This window comes from Equus asinus, chromosome 4, assembly GCF_041296235.1.
Source record: "Equus asinus isolate D_3611 breed Donkey chromosome 4, EquAss-T2T_v2, whole genome shotgun sequence".
Taxonomy (NCBI): domain Eukaryota; kingdom Metazoa; phylum Chordata; class Mammalia; order Perissodactyla; family Equidae; genus Equus; species Equus asinus.
In genome coordinates, this window is record NC_091793.1 from 46,487,071 (window position 1) to 46,506,307 (window position 19,237).

Consider the following 19,237-nt stretch of genomic DNA (forward strand, 5'->3'; position numbering starts at 1 on the left):
ACAATACTAAGAAAGAGAGAAGAGGGGAAAGAGAAAGAGAGAAAGAGAAAACAAGTGCAAAACCAAAGCAAAAGAAATAAAACAAAAAATAAATCCATTTGGTACCACTGAAAGTAATGAGGGCCACTAAGAGCTTACTGTAAAAATTTGTCAGTAGAAAGGTAGGCACTTATCCTTGTCTTTTCTCTAAAACTATTTCAAAATAACCAAATTGTTCTTATTAAATAAATGATTCCAGCTTAAAAAATGTGGAAGGAATGATCAGAAAACTCACCCTTTGGACACCACCCCCCCACCATTGTGATCAATGATTCAGGTCACATTAATCAATGGATGAAAGCATCAGATGAAAGGTTGCTGGAGAACTTTATAATGGAGGGTTTAGTCTATCACTAGCTATACTCAATACTCAATTGTAGCATCATTAAAAGTAAACAAGCCCTGTATGACTCCTGATGTAAGGCAATATGAAGCTCAGAGCACCACCTATGAAAAATTCCTGCCAAAATGACTGAATTTGAATCTAATCAAGCCTATTGAGCTAACTTCCATTTATAGGAAATGCAGGGCTTAATGAAACAATTTTAATCACACTAAAAGAAAGTAAATTGACAAACTCAGAATGCAGGACATTGTACAGGACAATTAACACAGGTTCTGCAACAAATTAATGGCAAGGAAGACTGTTACAGATTAAAGAGACTTGAAAGACTTACGTAAATGTAATATGTGGTCATTGTGTTATGATTCAAAGAAACCCAGATAATTTTAAGAAAATAAGAAAAATTAAATTATGGATTATCAATTGTACAAGGAATCAATATTAATTCTATTAGGTGTCACAATGCATTGTGGTCAAGCAAGAAAGAACCATATTATTAAAAACCATTTCCTGAGGTATGAAAGGATAAAATTATATAATTTCAGGATTTGCTTTAAAAAAGAAAATCAAAACCAGAAAAAAGTAATGATGAAGGAAATGCTGAATATGGTTATATGGAATCTCCACATACTTATTTTGTGTTAGAAGTTTTCAACAATAAAATAAATGAAAGAAAAAGCAACACATAAGCTAACAAACAAAAGCAGGCCTAAGTAGAACAAGGCCTAAACACAGAAAGTAGGCTTACTTCTACTCCGTTATCCACTCCCATCCTGCTCCCTAGTATTTCAGTCCAGACCACATTCCCTAATGACTATCGAACAGAGGAGGTGGAAAGGATGGTACCTTTTGGGGGTCCAAAAATTTAAAACATTAGTATTGTACCAGAGTAAAGTTTTTATCTAGTTCCCGATTTTTTGGCAATCCTTGATTATTCATTAACTATTATTTAAGCCTCTATCAACTCACTTGAGAATCTTACAAGTTAAAAAAGAAAAAATAACAGAGAATTTTAAGCTAGGTGGTGAAAAATATAATGAGATTTTTATTTTAGAATTGTCACACTGGAAATAGTATAGAAGTAATCTGAAGTCGAATTTCAGTGGACAGAAGAGGGAAGTTGGGTAGTAAGAAGTGAGAGCAAGAACAGAACACTCCTTCACAAAACTTGACAGCAAAAGGTAAGAGAGAGGAAGCAATGGTAGGAGTGAACAGCAATAGCAAGAACCTGATGTCAGACAGGGGATAAATGATGGAGTGAGGCACCAAAGAAGACTGACAGGCATACTTATAGAAAATAGAAAGACTGACCTTAACCAAGAAAAGACACTTTCATCACTAAATTACATGAATTAAAAAGTACGGGGGTGGAAACAAATATAGATATATAGGTATACAGATATACAGATGGAGGGATGGAGGTAAGGGAGATTCAAACTGATGAATTCTTTCTTTTACGTGGTATTAGTAGCCTTATCTAAAGAAGGTAAGGTTAGTACAACTGACGTACGCAGGCAAGGAGAGTATTGATGAAAAGGTTTACTGGGGAACAGTTCTGACAGATGCTGAGAAGTGCAAAAAGCATAGGCTGTATAAAAATATGATGGCACCAAACTGTGGTATTATATTCCCCAGTAGAGCCCAGATCACTACTGGTTTAAGAAAAGGAACAGGAAGATGAATATATTAATTTAAGGAGCTAGTAACAACTACCCGTTTGCCAGTGGTGGGAGCACATTCCTTTTATATACATTAAAAATAATTTTATTTCCTTCATACATCTGGATAAATGATTAAATAAGTATGGAATGAGTAAAATAAGCAAATTAGTGATGGCGGCCTACTCTTAAAAACAGATAAATGAAACAAAATATAATCATGAGAAATAAATGTCTATATACTCAAATTCCATTGTTCTCACCAATTCGAGTGATTTTATTATGTGAAAGTTCAAGACTTTGGATATTAGTGCAGCCATCCAAACCATGAAAAGAAGTCAGTTGATTTTTACTAAGACGAACAACACAGAGATCTGCCAGATTTTCACAGCTGATGGTCTCAATATGGTTTTCCTAAAACAAAGAAAAAATTTAATTTGTTTTATTTCAATGGTTTATTAATGAAATATTTAAAGCTTTCAAAAAGAGGAAGGATGAGATATGATCTCCAAATGAATATCTGAATCTCTAACTTTGCAGATAATTACGCAGAATGTTATACTGTCTAGAAGAAAATATTAAGTAACCTAATAAATAATTAACTGATTTTGTATTTATTAATAATCTTTTAAAAGATAGAAAATACAAAGGATCATATAACAAAATATTTTAAACAATCTAAATGAACATAAGTGAATATTTGGTCATAGTTCCTATAAAACTGTTATTTTAAAGAAACCAAGCACTGAAAAAATTGAAATCTCTCCATTTCTCTTCTTTAGGCCCTTTTGCTCCCTTCCCCTCTCAAGAAGACCAATATCATGAATTAGGCATATATCTCATATATACATACACATCTCTGCAATACATAATATTGGTCTCAGTGTCAAGATCACATGTCAGGATGCAACAGCAATTCTCTTTTTTAAGACCTTTAAGCTTTTTAAAGATAAATGTGCTTTTAAGAATCTGAATGGTGTAGTCCCCCAGTATCCCTCTCAAAAATATTTATGAGTATAGCCATTGTCTAATGTATGGAGCTTAATAAGCAGCTGAGGAAACCCAAAAAGTTTTAAAAGAAATCATTGGTGGAAGCATTGCCAATTTTAACTGAATATAATTCAAAATGAAAAGAAGCCTCTAGTCCTCCCCAATCTTCTATGAGAAAGAAACGGGCTGAGAAAAATTCTCAGATGCAAAACAGGGCACTTATGGAAAAGGACGTATGCCTTGAGGATGGAGTCAAAAGCCCAGTGGGCAGAACCAAGAGTCATAAAGAACCATTCCAATGGAGGAGAACTGAGTCCTTATTAAGGAATTGAGGATATGTGTTTGGCAATGGACCAGGGACTGCTACAGCTTCTTGTTTTCTCCCACTTTGAATGGGAATGACTACTGGAATTAATCAAGCCCTGTCGCACCACTGTATGTGAGTGTGTGAATGGGCAGGGGAGGAACAAGTTTTTCATTTTACTTCACAGATCTCTGAGTTGAAAGAACTCTGAGCAGATCGTTTCGACTGGATCTGATCAAATGAGAAGATTCTGTGCTTCAAGTCTGAGTCTGATGCCATAAGTTGACGAAACTTCGGAGTCTTTGAGACATGAGTGTATTTTGCTTGTGGGAAGGATGTGACTCATTAGGAGCCAGAGAATAGATTGTGGGAGACGATCACTTTGATAGCCCCAGTAAATCTCACAACCCAATATTCACACAAGCACATAGTCCCCTCCCACATGAACTCAGGGCTTGGCCAACAGAACATTAGTTAGCATGATGTCAGCAGATGCTTGATCAGCACTTGCATTTTGGAGCTTGTCTTTTTGGAATGCATCACTCTTGGAATTCGGGACCCTATAGAGAAGCCCAAGAGAGCAGAGAGACAGAGAGAGAGAAAGAGAGAGAGAGATTGAATTCCAACCTTGCAAGGCATCAGACATATAAGAGAAGGCATTTTGGATATTCCAGCCACAGCTGAAAATTACATAAGAGACCCAATCAACACAATATGAAGCAGAAGAAATATCCAGGGAAGCCTGGCCTCAATTCATGGCCCACAGAACAATGAGCAAATAAAATGGTTGTTGTTTTAATTTACTAAGTAATGTGGTCATTTGCTAGGCAGCAAAAAGTAACAAAGAACAGTAACTACATCATCTGCAAATAGAGTTAAGTAATTTCCAGATCATACTACCTTATGATCTTCCCTCTTGTTTCTCACAAATTCTGGCCCTTGATCTCTTTAGACCTTGAGTTACAGGGTATTTTAGTAAAGGTTTCTTCAAAATTGCCATTTCTGAAATGTATACATGATTCCATTTTATATTTTAAGATAAATAATGAGAACAGAGGACACACCTGTGCATCAATGTACTTCAGTTTTTTGCAGTTACTCAGATTGTGCAAAGAAGTTAATCCACAGCGTTGAAGAGACAGAAACTGAAGATTTGCACACTCTGCCAGTGTGGAGAGACTGCAACCTGGCAAATCTTGAAATGTAACTGTTGTAACCTAGAGAATTCAAGAAAATTGGAATGCATAACATTATCTAATGATAATAGTATAAACTATACTAGTCTTGCAAAATTGTTTAAAAGAATTCATCTAAAAAAAGTAACGTTATTGGGTCAGCGACATGGCAGAGTGAAGTCACCCAGGACTCTCTCCCCTCCAAATTACAACCAAAAAGAGCAACTGCTTTCCAACCAAAAAAAAAAAAAAATCCTACTAACAGAAATTGCCAGAGACCCACAGCAGCCAAACAACAGAGGGCGGAGAGGCTGGAGCCCCCTCAGAGGAGCTGGAATGAGGTAAGAGAGATCTTCGCTCTCTCCCCTAGAGACTGGGATCGCTGCCATGGGTGAGGGAAGGAGCAGGGGAGAGGCTGCACATCCACAGGATCATCCAGGACTCCCACAGACCCGTGCAGTGGAAACCCTCTAACAGGGAAAGCTTTCACATGGGGGGACTCCATCAAGCCAGAGCCCCAGGAAACCAGAGAGGAGGAGCTGATCGGAATCCAGGTCTGTGCGTGAGACAAACTGCCCCTCCTCCCCCAACCCGCCCTGTGCATGGACATCGTGGCTGAAGGCAGAGGGTTCAGAATGCGCTGCTCTCGACCCCCATCTAGTGGTGACAGGTTGTAATTGCAACCAAATAAGAGCATTATGTGCAAAAACCGCTCCTCTACCATCCAGGAATTTATAAAAGCTCCAGTCTAAAAGGAAAACAATAAAAATAGATAATTATGTCCTGAGGACTTGGAAATAGGTAAACTAAGTGAAAATGAGTTCAGAATAGCTATCATCAAAAAATTCAATGAGGTAAAGGGAAATATAGAGAAACAAGTCAAGTTCTGGAGTTACTTCACAAGAGATTGAAACTATAAAGAAGAATCAATCAGAAATACTAGAGATTAAAAATACAATGGATCAGATAAAACAGAATACGGATTCCCTGAATGCCCATGTAGACACCATAGAGGAGCAAATTGGCATAATCGAAGATAGACAGGCTGAACGGCTCCAGGCAGAGGAAGAAAGAGAACTAAGAATTTAAAAAACTGAAGAAAATCTCAGACAAATAGCTGACTCAATGAGAAAATGCAACTCAAGAATAACTGGAATTCCTGAGGGCATGGAAAAGGAAAATGGAGCAGAAAGTGTGCTCAATGAAATAATAGAAGAGAACTTCCCAAATCTAGGGATTAAGACAGAAATGTGTGTGGAGGAAGCTTTCAGATCTCCTAGATTTGTCAAGGTAAAAAGACCTACTGCAAGGCATATAGTAGTAAAAAAGGCAAAAATGAATGACAAAGAAAGAATACTCAGGGCAGCAAGGCAGAAGAAAATAACATACAAAGGAACCCATATCAGATTTTCAGCAGATTTCTCTACAGAAACCGTACAAGCTAGGAGAGATTGAAATGACATATTCAAAACTTTAAAGGATAAAAATCTTCAGCCAAGAATACTCTATCCAGCAAAAATATCCTTCAGATATGAGGGAGAAATTAAATATTCTCCGGACAAACCAAAGCTAAGGGACTTCGTAGCCACAAGAACCTCCACTACAAGAAATCCTCAAGAAGGCTCTCATACCTGAAAAAAGAAATAAAGGGGGGAAGGGGTCACAAAACACAGAGTAGGGAGACAAATAGATAGAATCAGAATAGGATAGCAAATATTTAACTATAGCATTAGGATAAAGGGAAGGAAGTCACCAAAGCAAAGACAATCTTATCACTCTAACCACAAACTCACAACACAAGTTGGAATAAGAGATGAAAATAATAATTTAGGAGGGGAGGAGGAAAGGGACTGGATCAGTCTAGACTAAGGAAGTAAGAGATCACCAGAAAATGGACTATGCTATACACAAGATTCTGAATACAAACTTCAGGGTAGCCACTAAACTAAAAAACAGAACAGAGACACAAAACACAAATAAGGAAAAATCTAAGAAACTCAGCATAAGAAATTGCAGAAGTCAATGGGTAGGCTAAAACACACAGGGTGAGAAAAAAAGGAAACACAGGAAAACTGGAAAATGAGTGACAGAATGACAGCATTAAGCCCTCATGCATCAATACTCACCCTCAATGTAAACAGATTGAACTCTCCAATAAAAAGACACAGAGTGGCAAGATGGATTAAAGATTAAGATCCAACAATTTGTTGCCTCCAGGAAACATACCTCAGCTCCAAGGACAAACACAGGCTCAGAGTGAAGGGGTGGAAGACAATACTCCAAGCTAATGGCAAACAAAAGAAAGCAGGTGTTGCAATACTTATATCAGACAAAAGAGACTTTAAGATAAGGCAGGTAAAGAGAGACATAGAGGGCCAATATATAATGACCAAAGGGACACTTCATCAAGAAGAATATATAAATATCTATGTACCCAACACAGGAGAACCAAAGTTCATAAAGCAACTATTAAACCTAAAAGAAGAGATCAAAAATAACACAATAATAGTAGGGGACCTCAACACCCCAATGGACAGATCATCCAGACAGAAAAGCAACAAAGAAACAGTGGAGCTAAATGAAAAACTAAACAGTTGGACTTAATAGACATATATAGAACACTCCATCCAAAAAGAGCCGAATACACATTCTTCTCAAGTGTGCATGGAACATTCTCAAGGATAGACCATATGTTGGGAAACAAGGCAAGCCTCTATAAATTAAAAAAACATTGAAATAACAACAAGCATTTTCTCTGATCATAATGCTATAAAGCTAGAAATTAATTACAAGAAAAAAGCTGAGAAAGGCACAGGATGTGGAGACTAAACAATATGCTATTGAACAAGCAATGGATCATTGAAGAAATTAAAGAAGTAATCAAAAAATACCTGGAGACAAATGAAAAGGATCATGCCATACCAACTCATATGGGATACAGCAAAAGCTGTATTAAGAGGAAAATTCATCGCAATACAGACACACCTTAACAAACAAGAAAAATCCCAAATAAGCAATCTTAAACTACACCTAACTGAATTAGAGAAAGACGAACAAACAAAGCCCAAAGTCAGCAGAAGGAGAGAAATAATAAAAATCAGAGCATAAATAAATGCTATTGAAACAAAAAAGGCAGTATAAAGGATCAATGAAGCAAAGAGCTGGTTCTTTGAGAAGATAAATAAAATTGACAAACCCCTAGCCAGACTTACAAAAGAAAAAAGAGAGAAAGCTCAAATAAACAAAATCAGAAATGAAAGAGGAGAAATAACAATAGACTCTGCAGAAATACAACAGATTATAAGAGAATACTACGAAAAACTATATGCCAATAAAATGGATAACCTAGAGGATAAATTCTTGGACTCCTACAATCTCCCAAAGCTTAGTCAAGAAGAAGCAGACAATTTGAACAGACCCATCACAAGGAAAGAGATTGAAACAGCAATCAAAAGCATCCCAAAGAACAAAACCCCAGGACCAGATGGCTTTCCTGGGGAATTCTACCAAACTTTCAGAGAGGATTTAATACCTATCCTTTTCAAGCTATTCCAAAAAATTAGGGAGGATGGAACACTTCCTAACACATTCTACATGGCCAACATCACGCTGATACCAAAGCCTGACAAGGAGAGCACAAAAAAGGAGAACTACAGGCCAATATCACTGATGAACATAGATGCAAAAGTTCGCAACAAAATTTTAGCAACCCGAATTCAGCAATTCATCAAAAGGATCATACATCATGATCAAGTGGGATTCATACCAGGGACACAGGGATGGTTCAACATCCACAAATCAATCAACGTGATACACCACATCAACAAATTGAGGAATAAAAACCACATGATCACCTCAATAGATGCAGAGAGAGCATTTGACAAGATCCAACAGCCATTTATGATAAAAAATCTGAACAAAATGGGGATAGAAGGGAACTACCTCAACAAAATAAAGGCCATATATGACAAACCCACAGCCAACATCATACTCAATGGGCAAAAACAAAGCACTATCCCCATGAAAACAGGAATGAGACAAGGATGCCCTCTATCACCACTCTTATTTAACACAGTACTGGAGGTTTTGGCCAGGGCAATTAGGCAAGAAAAAGGAATAAAAGGAATCCAAATAGGGAGGGAAGAAGTGAAACTCTTGCTCTTTGCAGACGACATGATCTTATATATAGAAAACCCCAAAGAATCCATTGGAAAACTGTTAGAAGTAATCAACAACTGCAGCAAAGTTGCAGGGTATAAAATCAATTTATATAAATCTGTAGCATTTCTATACTCTAACAACGAACTGAAAGAAAAAGAATTCAAGAACACAATACCATTCACAATCACAACAAAAAGAATAAAATACCTCATGGTGAATTTAACTAAGGAAGTGAAAGACCTATACAATGAAAATTACAAGGCTTTTCTGAAAGAAATGGATGACGACATAAAGAGATGGAAAGACATTCCATGTAAATGGATTGGAAGAATAAACATAGTTAAAATGTCCATTTTACCTAAAGCAACCTACAGATTCAATGCCATCCCAATCAGAATCCCAAGGACATTGTTTACAGAAATAGAAGAAAGAATCCTAAAATTCATATGGGGCAACAAAATACCCCGAATTGCTAAAGCAATCCTGAGAAAAAAGAACAAAGCTTGAGGCATCACAATCCCTGACTTCAAAACATACTGCAAAGCTACAGTAATCAAAACAGCATGGTACTGGTACAAAAACAGGTGCACAGATCAATGGAACAGAAGTGAAAGGCCAGAAATAAAACCACACATCTAGGAACAGCTAATCTTCAACAAAGGAGCTGAGGGCATACAATGGCGAAAAGAGTCTTTTCAACAAATGGTGCTGGGAAAACTGGAAAGCCACATGTAAAAGAATGAAAATTGACCATTCTTTTTCACCATTCACCAAAATAAACTCAAAATGGATCAAAGACCTAAAGCTGAGACCTGAAACCATAAGTTTTCTAGAAGAAAATGTAGACCTAAAGCTGAGACCTGAAACCATAAGGCTTCTAGAAGAAAATGTAGGCAGTACACTCTTTGACATCAGTATTAAAAGGATCTTTTCAGACACCATGTCTTCTCAGACAAAGGAAACAATAGAAAGAATAAACAAATGGGACTTCAACAGACTAAAGAGCTTCGTCAAGGCAAACAGGATTGAAACAAGAAAACAACCCACTAACTGGGAAAAAATATTTGCAAGTCATACATCCGACAAAGGCTTAATATACATAATATATAAAGAACTCACACAACTCATCAACAAAAAAATCAGACAACCTGATCAAAAAATGGGCAGGAGACATGAACAGACATTTCTCCAAAGAAGATATACAGATGATCAATAGGCACATGAAAAGATGTTCATCATTGCTGATCATCAGGGAAATGCAAATCAAAACTACACTAAGACATCACCTTACACCCATTAGACTGACAAAAATAACTAAAACAAATAGCAATAAAGTTGCAGAGGTTGTGGAGAAAAAGGAACCCTCATACACTGCTGGTGGGAATGAAAACTGATGCAGCCACTATGGAAAACAGTATGGAGATTCCTCAAAAAATTAAAAATAGAACTACCATACAATCCAGCTACCCCACTACTGGGTATCTACCCAAAGAGCTTGAAGTCAGCAATTCCAAAAGTCCCATGCACCCCAATATTCATTGCAGCATTATTCACAATAGCAAAGACACGGAAGCAACCTAAGTGCCCATCAACAGATGACTGGATAAAGAAGATGTGGTATATATATATACAATGGAATACTACTCAGCCGTAAAACAGAACAAAATCGTCCCATTTGCAACAACATGGATGGACCTTGAGGGAATCATGTTAAGTGAAATAAGCCAGTTAGAGAAGGACAATCTCTGTATGACTCCACTCATATGAGGAATCTAAAAATGTAGACAAAGAGAACAGATTAGTGGCTACCAGGGGAAAGGTGGGGTGGGGGGTGGGCACAAAGGGTGAAGGGGTGCACCTACAACATGACTGACAGACAATATTGTACAACTGAATTTTCACAAGATTGTAACCTATCATTAACTCAATAAAAATAAAAAAATACAAAACAAAACAAAAAGTAATGTTGTTTATTCAAACACACATTTATTAACAGCTCAGTTTCATTTAAACTATCTGGTCTCTTTTGCTCCCCATATTGAAATGCAAAATAATGCAATCATCCACAACCAATTCAAGTTCAAAAGTAATATGCATAGAAGCAATAATATAATAATTTATTAGCTCATTCCCTCATTTTTCACCAAATTCACTTTCCTTGTTTTTCATATCCTTGGCATTATTTTCAGGATTGCACGACAAAAATGTTTAAGACCTGTGTTTGGCAGTATCCTATGGATATCTGTATAGTACCAGGAGCTACAACAGGTCAGGGGATGGATTTTGTGTCCAACCTACCTGCCACACTTCAACTAGAATAGCTCAGCTATCTTCCAGAAAAAAAGAAAGTTTGACTGAGAAGAGATATTATAAAACCTGTAATAAGCAGAACCACTCAATAATACTTGAACCATGCAATGCAAACAACATTCTATCACAACTCTTCTGTATTATAAAGGTATGAATCATTCCTTACTACTGAATAATATAATATACACAGATGATATAGAATCTGTGGTATAACAAATCATGACTAGTAATTTTTTTCTGTATTTTTCAAACATTTTGAAGACCATACATTTACAACATTTCTTGTTATTGAGATAGTGTGGACTCCACTTCATAAAGCTTTTTTTCTTAAGGAACTTTTCGTTTTAGTGTCAGTCTTTTAAACTCAGGAAAATTCAATATCAAAGAATGTATTCAACTTTTTTATATGTATATTAAAAATTACACTTATAGTTCTACAAGAATATGTCAGATAGAAATATTTTGGGATTACTAAAAAACATTCCACTTAGTAAACTCAAGAGCTCTCATCTAAGTAAAATGTCAGAGGAATACTATGATAGTATGTTGGTTCCTTACTATAATTGAGTCCATGTACTGAAATAACTATATAAGTTAAATGACTTTATAGTGAGAATACTTTCATATTGCCACATCAAAAATCCTAAGGCCACGTTTCCCATATACTGAATAACAATTTAAAAATTATTAGCTTTGTAAGAAGAGTCTAATGTATATCATACTTAAAGCAGAAATTCAAAAAATATTGTACTGAAATTGAAAGCATTATTGCTTCAGAAAGATGGAAAAGTATAAAATTCTTAAGTGCAGTGACTCCTATTCATATGGAACATTTCCTGTGCATTAAATTAAACTAAAAGTTTTGTATTTACATATTTATGTAAGTGAATGAGAAGACCATACGTTCATGGAGATATAAAGAAGAGATTAAGTCTACTCCTTGCATTAAGTAGCAAAAGCAATAATCGATATTTAAAAAACTTCGAGGGAGTAAAACTTTCTAGTTTCAAAATTATTTTAGGAATTTATAAATTATTCATAATCTAAAACAATTTTGAAATAAATTTCTTTTTTATAATTTTTCAGAAAGAAAAATATTCACCCATTTGTGTCAAGATAACGCTCATTTAATTTGTCCACAAAGAGATACAATAAACTCTGTAATTGGAAAACTGACTCTACTAAAAAATAAACACACCATTTAGAATCTAGCACTTAAAAACTCTACAACTCTGCAACTGCAGCTTTATAATAAGAATTACCTAAATTACTTTATAATTTATATTATTCTGCTTGATTTAATAATATACTACTTACAGTCAACTATACAAACACAATTAAGTTCTAGTTATTAGGATATGGTAATTTTTATAGTTTAATTTAATTATAGTACAGGAGTGACAACTGCTGTAGTGTCCTTGTTAATGGTAACTACTTTTGAATATGAGGCATTTCATAATATTTCCTGATCCCTTTTATTGAACATTTAAAACATTTCCTTATTATATAGCAATTTATTCTCTACCCTACCTTAGATTTTTCCACACGAGATCAAAATAAACTTTTACATTAATCATTTATTGATACACGCATGATAATAATCACATAAATAAAACTGCTTGATGCTCCAAAAATTAAGGTCAATTTTAGAACTAGTACTCATAGGTGTTCATCACTGTATGGTTAGCCTGAAAAAGAGCAACCAGAGCACAGTGGATGTTCACTAAATGTTTCTTAAGTAAGTAAATGAAGAAACCACCCCAGCCCTATGGCAAAACTAAAATATGTCTATAGCATTAATAGTTTCTTTCCCTTATAAAGAGTAATATAAAGATATTTGAAAAATTAATACTTTCAGGATCTCTTGACTTGAAAATGAACTGTTCTACCTATAGAAACTATATTCATTATATTTTAATAAAATATCACAAATCAGTTTTCCACTTAATCATTTATATTACCCTAAATCCTTGACAGCTCATGATACATGAAATGACCTAAAATAGCTCTGTAGTTTTTGAGAGTTCACTCTTAATTATTCTTGAGTTCAACCCAAGGAGTATCAGTCATCTATGGTAAACTGTAATTACAAAAGTAACAAAAGCAACGACTCTACGTTTTGCATTTTGCAGAACATCTGTTCTGTGCCACCATCTCAAATCTATTCAATCCAGAGAAATAATATTGTTTAAAAAATCAGCTGTAGAGACTGAATCTGAGGTATGATTTGTGGTTTAAATGAAAGAAAATCTAATTTCAAGTAAGTCATGTACATTATGACTTCACTCATAAGTGGAAGATAAAGCAACAACAACAAAGAAACACATAGACACAGAGAACAAATTGGTGGTTACCAGAGGGGAAAGAGGTGGTGGAAGGGCAAAAGAGGTAAAGGGCACATGTATACGGTGACGGATGGCAACTAGACTTTTGGTGGTCAACACAATGTAGTCTACACAAATGTAGAAATATAACAATGTACACCTGAAATTTATAGAATGTTGTAACCACAAGCCCATTAGAGCCAGTTCAAACAGACCCTCTCTTCTCAACAGAACGATTAAGAATTATCTTTCATAAAATTTTCAAAATCACGTAGTCAAAGTATGTGCAGAAGAAGAAACATTGACCTGAAATGACCTCGGAACCAAAGATTCTCTTCTTCAGGGAACCAAAGGACCAGGACATGACCAGATCTTAAAAGTGAGACTCTTATCAGAAGCAAGGATTTGGTCATCCAGGAAGATCCAGTGTTAAAATCCCTTCCCTACCTCACCACAAACAGACGACAGTGTGTAAGCCTTAGAGTGCTAACTCAGAATTTCAGCACTGCCAGAAGGCCAGGGGCTTACTTTTCCAAACAACTGCCTATTGTAGTAACCCAAGGGTGGCCAGTTTGCCTCCAGGCTATAGCCGTGACCTGTGACCTTTTACAAGAGTCTGAAAAATTTACCCTGGGGTAGCCAATACTGTACAAACTCCACGCTGTGCGCTACCTCTACTGGAACCAAAAGGTGAATATTTGTTTACTTCAGGCTGACTGGGCAAATTTCAGGCTATACTACTGGACAACCTGAATGTAAAATTAAAGGCAGTATCCCCCCTAAATCCAGTCTCTTTCCTTCCCACTACAACAAGAGAAGCTGTCCATGATTATACACAAATAATTGGAGAAATTTATTCTAGCAGACCCGACTGACTAGCCTTTGGAGAATCCAGTTATGGAAATATTTACTGACAGGAGCAGCTTCATGGACCGTGGACTTTGAAAGGCTGGGTATGCAATAGAAACTCTTCTGGAAGTCCTAGAAGCAGAAGCCCTCCCTCCACGTACCTATGCCCCGAAGGCAGAAGTCATAGCCCTCATGACAGCCTTGCATCTTGGAGCTAAGAGAAAGGCAACCATTTATACTGATTATAAGTACGCCTTCTGTCATTGCATGCACTTGGGGCCATATGAAAGACAGAGGTCTACTAAGATCAAGAAGAAAGGAGATTAAATATGCGGAATAGATACTGGCCTTATTAGAGTCTGTTATGATGATGCAAAAAGTGGCCATAGTACATTGCCTGGGCCACCAAAAGACTTATAGTTATATAGCTAAAGGAAATAATTTGGTTGATCAGGCTGCAAAACAGGCAGCCACAACCCAAAATTCAAATCCTAAGGCCCTAGCACCCATCCCAAGTGTGGATCTGCCCCAGTTTAAGCCTCACTATTCAGAAATGGATTTAAATAGAGCAGATTAATGGGGATTTTATACAGACTCATGAGGTCCAGATGGTAATCAGTACCAAACAACTAAAGAAGGCTGGGTTTGGGACTGGCCTGGTGGCCTAGTGGTTAAGTTCATGTGCTCTGCTTTGGCAGCCTGGATTTCACGGCTTCAGATCCCAGGCATGGACCTACACACTGCTCATGAAACCATGCTGTGGTGGCATTCCACATAGAAAATAGACGCATATTGGCACAGATGCTAGCTTAGGGACAATCTTCCTCAAGCAAAAATAGGAAGATTGGCAACAGATGTTAGCTCAGGGCCAATCTTTCTTACCAAAAGCAAAAAAAGAAAAAGGATGGCTGGATTTATAATGAAGAGGGACTAGTGATTATACCCAGCACTTAATGAAAAAAATCATTACTCACCTACATCAAGAAACCCATATGGGAAAGATGCAATCTATCATTAATTACAAAAGTTTTTATTGTTGGTCCACAAATGCAAAGGACTATCCAAAAGGTAGCACAAAATTGCTTGATTTGAACTAGAAACAATCCCAAAACTGGGCCACCACCAATAATCAAAGGGATGAAAACCCAAGGGACAGAAGCAGAAGATGATGAGCAAACAGACTTTACCATTATATCACGAGCCATGGAAAATTACAGATATTTGCTGGTATTTGTGGATACGTTCGCACGATGGGTAGAAGGCTTTCTATGGAGGACAGAAAAGGCTTCCAAAGTAACAAAGCCCTTACTAAAAGAAATTATCCCTTGTTTTAGGCTGCCTCGTTCAATTCAAAGCAACAATGAAGGAGCTTCCATAGCCAAAGTAACACAAGAGATGTCTGGAGCCCTCGGAATACAATGGAAGTTACATGCTTCATGGAGACCTCAGTCTACAGGACAGACTGACAAGATGAACCAGACCTGAAAGAAAACAATGGCCAGAATATGTCAGGAGACCTACCTAACATGGGATAAGGTATTGCTAGTTGCCCTGCTTAGGGTAAGAGTAGCCCCTAGAAGTAGGCTTGAATTGAGCCCTTATAAAATGTTATATGGGAGATCCTCCCTTAAGACTACGTTTTATTACAATCTTGAAAATGGTCATATTGTAAAAGAATTGGATGCTATAAAATGTGTACAGTCTCTAGGTGCTTGTTTATCTGCTATACATAAATATGCTTCTAGCCAGTTAATGTTTCCTACAGACTTTCCCCTGCACTGCAAAAGCCCAAGGGATTGGGTCCTCCTCAAGACTTGGAAAAGTCAACACCCTGAGGACCAACTGCTACCTAAGTGGAGTGGACCCTATGAAGTCCTTCTGGTTACACATTTTTCAGTAAAATTTAAAGGAGTTAAACCTTGGATACACCATTCACAAGTAAAAATAGTACCCATTTCCAGTCAGGACCTCCTTCGTCCCCTTTATAATTCTCAAACAGGTAATGTCCTTCACAGAAAAGAGGAAACAGAAGGATCAATCATCCAAACACTGGGCGACCATGGAGGCCTACAGCCAGCAGTTCTACCCAAGTGTATTCCTGTGAACCTCTAACTGAGCATAAGGTACTTTTCAGAAAAAACAGGGGGCTGGCCCCATGGCTGAGTGGTTAAGTTCGCATGCTCCACTTCAGCAGCCCAGGGCTCACCAGTTTGGATCCCGGGCACGGACCTACACACTGCTCATCAAGCTATGCTGTGGCGACATCCCACATAGAAGAACTAGCATGACTTACAACTAGGATGTACAACTATGTACTGGGGCTTTGGGGAGAAAAATAAAAGAGGAAGATTGGCCACAGATGTTAGCTCAGAGCCAAGCTTCCTCAAAAAAAAAGAATTCTCATTTTGGTTTCAGTCTTTAAAAAAAAAAAGCAACAAAAACTGAAGAAACTCTTGGATCTCCAGGTACTAGGCTAAGTGGGTTTCAACTCCTTTTATGACACCCAACTTTGACTGACCAATACCAGTATCTCCAAACCAGGATGAGAAGAAGATGGCATCTGATGTAGACAGCTGTCCCAAGGCTCCAGACCAGGCCTGTATTCCTAACCTTATATCTCCTCATTTAAATCCTCGTAATGTTTAAACCCTACATAATTACTACAATAATTAATTTCTAGATTGCCTTAGCTTTTTACCCACCACAATACCTTATTCTCCACTAACTCTATAAGATAGATGAGAACCTGATTACAAAACCCTTTTGATTAATCACAAAAATACCATTTAAGATTTTCCTAAAACTATGTTTGTTTTTCCAATCCACATCTTAATGAGCCTCTGATGGCAATGTTGTTTTACAATGGACACATTCCTTTGCTACACACAAAAATCAGTCAAATTGTTGGATATGTGGTCAACTTCCCCTTTCTAGTACATCGGGGTTACGTTGGTGGGTTTCTTCCTTATGAGATATGGATTGGAAAGCTTTAAAGCAATTTATTATGATGGAAAGATCTAGCTCCAGTGTTCATAGTACATCCAATACTCCTAATTATGATCCTGAAATGAGGCCAATAGCCCATACTGATAATGATATAGGGGCACAGCTACTCTTTCTGTCTTACTTGGACAATACAATTATCCCAACAACTTGCAAATAAACAAAAGAAGACTGATTACTGTGAGAACTATGGGAAGTTTTACACAAATTTGGGATGGATATGTTTGGCTTACTCTTAGTCATGGATCTTTACATGCACTGGCACCTTTATGCTGGGAACAAAGAAATCATTCTCAACAAAATCTACCAAATTGTACTCAAAATATGGGATGGATATCCCCCGAGTCATGTCAAAATGCTATCATACTTAAAGAAAGTGATTGGTTTGCAACAGACTGGGCTTGATCACCAAGCATTTACGGGGTGGCTCTTAATGGAACTCAGTGGTTATGTGGAACAATCCTCTAGCCTTGGCTACCACTTGGATGGCTAGGATGCTGCACCCTGGGTTTCCCTTGGATGCAAGGAAGGATTCACCCTGAGCTTACATCTGTTGCCAATCTTCCTCTCCTGAAGGCTAGATGGGCTCATTCAGTGTTCCAATGCTATGACCACTATGACTATATTTGTTCCTTCCTTGGGGCTAGAAGATATCACATATACAAGCTCTGACTAAATTTACTCAACAAGCCCTTAATGACAGTCAAGCAGGAATAGCCTTGTTAAATACTGAAGTGCCTTTAATGAGGAAGGCTGTCCTTCAAAATAGAATGGCCTTAGAGATTCTAAGAGCATCCCAAGGTGGTACATGTGCAGTTATTCAAACTGAATGCTATGTCTTTATACTGATGAATCTTCCAATGTGTCATTCTTGTTAAAGCACATGAGAAAGGAGGTGAATGCCTTGAGCAGTCCTATAGCCAGTCTTGATTTATTTGATTGGCTTCCCTCAGGTATTGGCTCCTTTTTGTGATCCAGATTACAATTCCTATTTCTATTACTCATTGGAATTCCAGTATTAGTCATAGTATTCAAACTGATTACTATTTTCTTTACTCAGTGTTGTTAAGTCTGGTATGCAAGCTAAAGTAATGATGGCTCAACAACTTGAAATGGTTTGGTCAATTTTATGACTCTGGACAAATTTCCCTTTCTGATAAAGATTATTTTTGATAAAGCTTAAGAACTAATCTTAAAACTAGTATTTTCTATAATTGTAAACAATGTAAGCATAAAGAGTCACAAAAGCACATGTACAATGTTTGTGCAACAATCTAAAATTAATTGGAAAAAACATATGAAAAACTTCCTCTGTTTATACACACACACACACACACACACACACACACACACACACACTCACTCACTCTAGTCTATTATTTATTCCCAATGTGGATAACTAGGCAAAGCTACATGATAAAGGCCTAGCACCAAGGGACTTGATGGACCGAGGGCAGGCAGAAAATATCCTGGTGCTAAGGGGTGTTGCACTGATCATCAATGCTTTTCAATAAAAAGGGAGAAAATGATGAATAAAGAGAAAGCAATAGGATATATTAGAATATATGAGGAAGCCATTTGGTTTAAAATTAATTTGGCCTAACCTTGTTTTTACAAAAAGGCCTGATGTGGCCAGTTGGACATGCACTGTACACCTGTTTTAAACATTTACAGTATCCTAAAGCCAAGATAGGGATGTTGCCTTCCCTCCCACATCAACATCTCTTTATAAATAAGGTTTATAAATAAGGATTTCTTCCCAATGGGGCATGGCTATACTTACTAATAGGTCCTTTGGCGATGGTCTCGTTACACCTTCTGTTCAGGCTCATGATTCTCAATTCTCTTGTCAAGTCTATTCCCAGAGACCCAAAGATATCAATCCCTCTTGGAACCACACTCCAGAACTCATGAGTAGTTAACAATTAAAAGCTGGTCATTCTTCAAGTCCTTGTTATGCCTATGCCCCTTACCAGCAGGAAACAACTAGAGCAGTTGTTACCCCATCCTCTCAAGATTGAGGAATGAACAACAAAAGGGGGGATTTGTAACCACAAGCCCCCCAGAGCCAGTTTGAACAG

General features: G+C 37.1%; 1 protein-coding gene across 2 annotated transcripts in view; it reads right to left on the bottom strand.

Moving 5' to 3' along the window:
* The window catches only part of LRRIQ1 (leucine rich repeats and IQ motif containing 1), a 225,161-nt gene that overhangs the window by 182,484 nt on the left and 23,440 nt on the right, over positions 1-19,237 (bottom strand). For both annotated transcript variants that reach the window (XM_070507201.1, XM_070507200.1), the window contains 2 exons: positions 4,399-4,551; positions 2,304-2,454 (listed from right to left, as the gene is read on the bottom strand). In XM_070507201.1, the coding sequence (XP_070363302.1) occupies positions 2,304-2,454; positions 4,399-4,551 (304 nt within the window). The remainder of the gene's footprint in view (positions 1-2,303; positions 2,455-4,398; positions 4,552-19,237) is intronic.